The sequence below is a fragment of the Eimeria mitis genome, genomic scaffold, assembly GCF_000499745.2.
Source record: "Eimeria mitis Houghton genomic scaffold, Emh_scaff3080, whole genome shotgun sequence".
Classification (NCBI taxonomy): domain Eukaryota; phylum Apicomplexa; class Conoidasida; order Eucoccidiorida; family Eimeriidae; genus Eimeria; species Eimeria mitis.
In genome coordinates, this window is record NW_013571427.1 from 1 (window position 1) to 1,326 (window position 1,326).

At 50.5% G+C, this 1,326-nt stretch overlaps 1 protein-coding gene across 1 annotated transcript in view; it reads left to right on the top strand.

The window, feature by feature from the left end:
- Positions 1–185: 185 nt before the first annotated feature.
- Positions 186–1,326, top strand: part of EMH_0062070 (uncharacterized protein) — a gene marked incomplete at both ends in the record, with an annotated part of 5,063 nt that continues 3,922 nt past the window's right edge. Inside the window, one exon of the mRNA XM_013497993.1 lies at positions 186–962. Coding sequence (XP_013353447.1) covers positions 186–962 — 777 coding nt within the window. The remainder of the gene's footprint in view (positions 963–1,326) is intronic.

Sequence of the window (1,326 nt, forward strand, 5' to 3'; positions counted from 1 at the left end):
TGGAGTAACCTTTGCAAATTGCCTCGAGTGTTCACTTTTTGTTTGTGTTTGTTTGAATAGTGCTGGAAGCAGCTTCAGATCTCCTCTTTTTGAGGGGATTGGGGTGCACACCCCTTCGATGCAGCGGGTGCTGGCGAGCTCTGCTTTTTTTGTTGCAGCAGGCACTTCGTGACCAGTCTTCATAGATGGCGGAGTCAGTACCAGCAGAGGGGCCCTGCTTCTCTCCTTCTTTGGTGGGTGAAGGGGCCTCCTCCTTCGCAGCTAAGGACCGCAGCAACCTGCCGCATTCAGCTTCCTTTGGCGTGCGCAGCGGGAGCCGCACTTCTGCTGTGAACGCAGCAAAGGAGGAGGCGGCGGCGTTGCCAGAGGGCTCTCAGTGGATAGAGGGTCTCCCATCTGGCGTGCCTTCTCCCCCCTGGAGCAGGTTGCATACTGCTACAACACAGCCACCAGCACCAGCAGCAGCACCAGCAGCAGCAGCAGCAGCAGGAGGATTGCCAGCTGCTGCACACGGCGGGGTTTTGGTGCCGTCTCGAGAGATAAGCGGCGCTGGGTGCTGCGTTGGAGGAGGCGAATCTTCTTCTCAGGTGGAGATACACCCGAGCAACCTGCATGCACTGATCCCGAGCAAATTCAAATACAAATTTCCTAAGGAGCGGCTGCCGCGTCACAGCAGCTATGAAGTGCTGGCAGTAGAAGACAACCCATACGCCTCTCCGCTGCCTCCTCCTCCGCCCAAAGTCCCTCACAAAAAAAAATCTATATTCGGCATAGCTCGGCGCCACCAGCAGCAGCAGCAGCAGCAGCAGCAGCAGCAGCAGCAGTATCCTTTGCTGATGCGTCCTCCAGCATCACCAGCAGCAGCAGCAGCAGCAGCAGAAGCAGCAGGAGAAAGTAAAGAGAATGCAGGGAAAGGATGGATAAGAGATTTTCGTTGTTTTTTATGTACAAGTGCAGACTATGTAAGCGATGAACAAACTCAGCTAGAAATAGAAAAAGCTCAGCTCGAAGAAGCTCTTATAGAGTTTCAAAGCGACAACAGAGCACAAGCAATACAGCTAGAAGAAACAAAAACACAATATGAAAAACAAATACAAAAAAAAATACAAGACCACCAGCATGCATATAAATTCATAGAAGAAACAAAACTAACTCTCAAACAAATACAACAAGAAAGAGATCAACTACTAGAACAACAAAAACAGTACACACTAAACCCTAAACCCTAAACCCTTAACCCTAAACCCTAAACCCTTAACCCTAAACCCTAAACCCTAAACCCTTTAAACCTCTTCGTGACGGTAGTGGTAGACGCTGTTCTGCTGC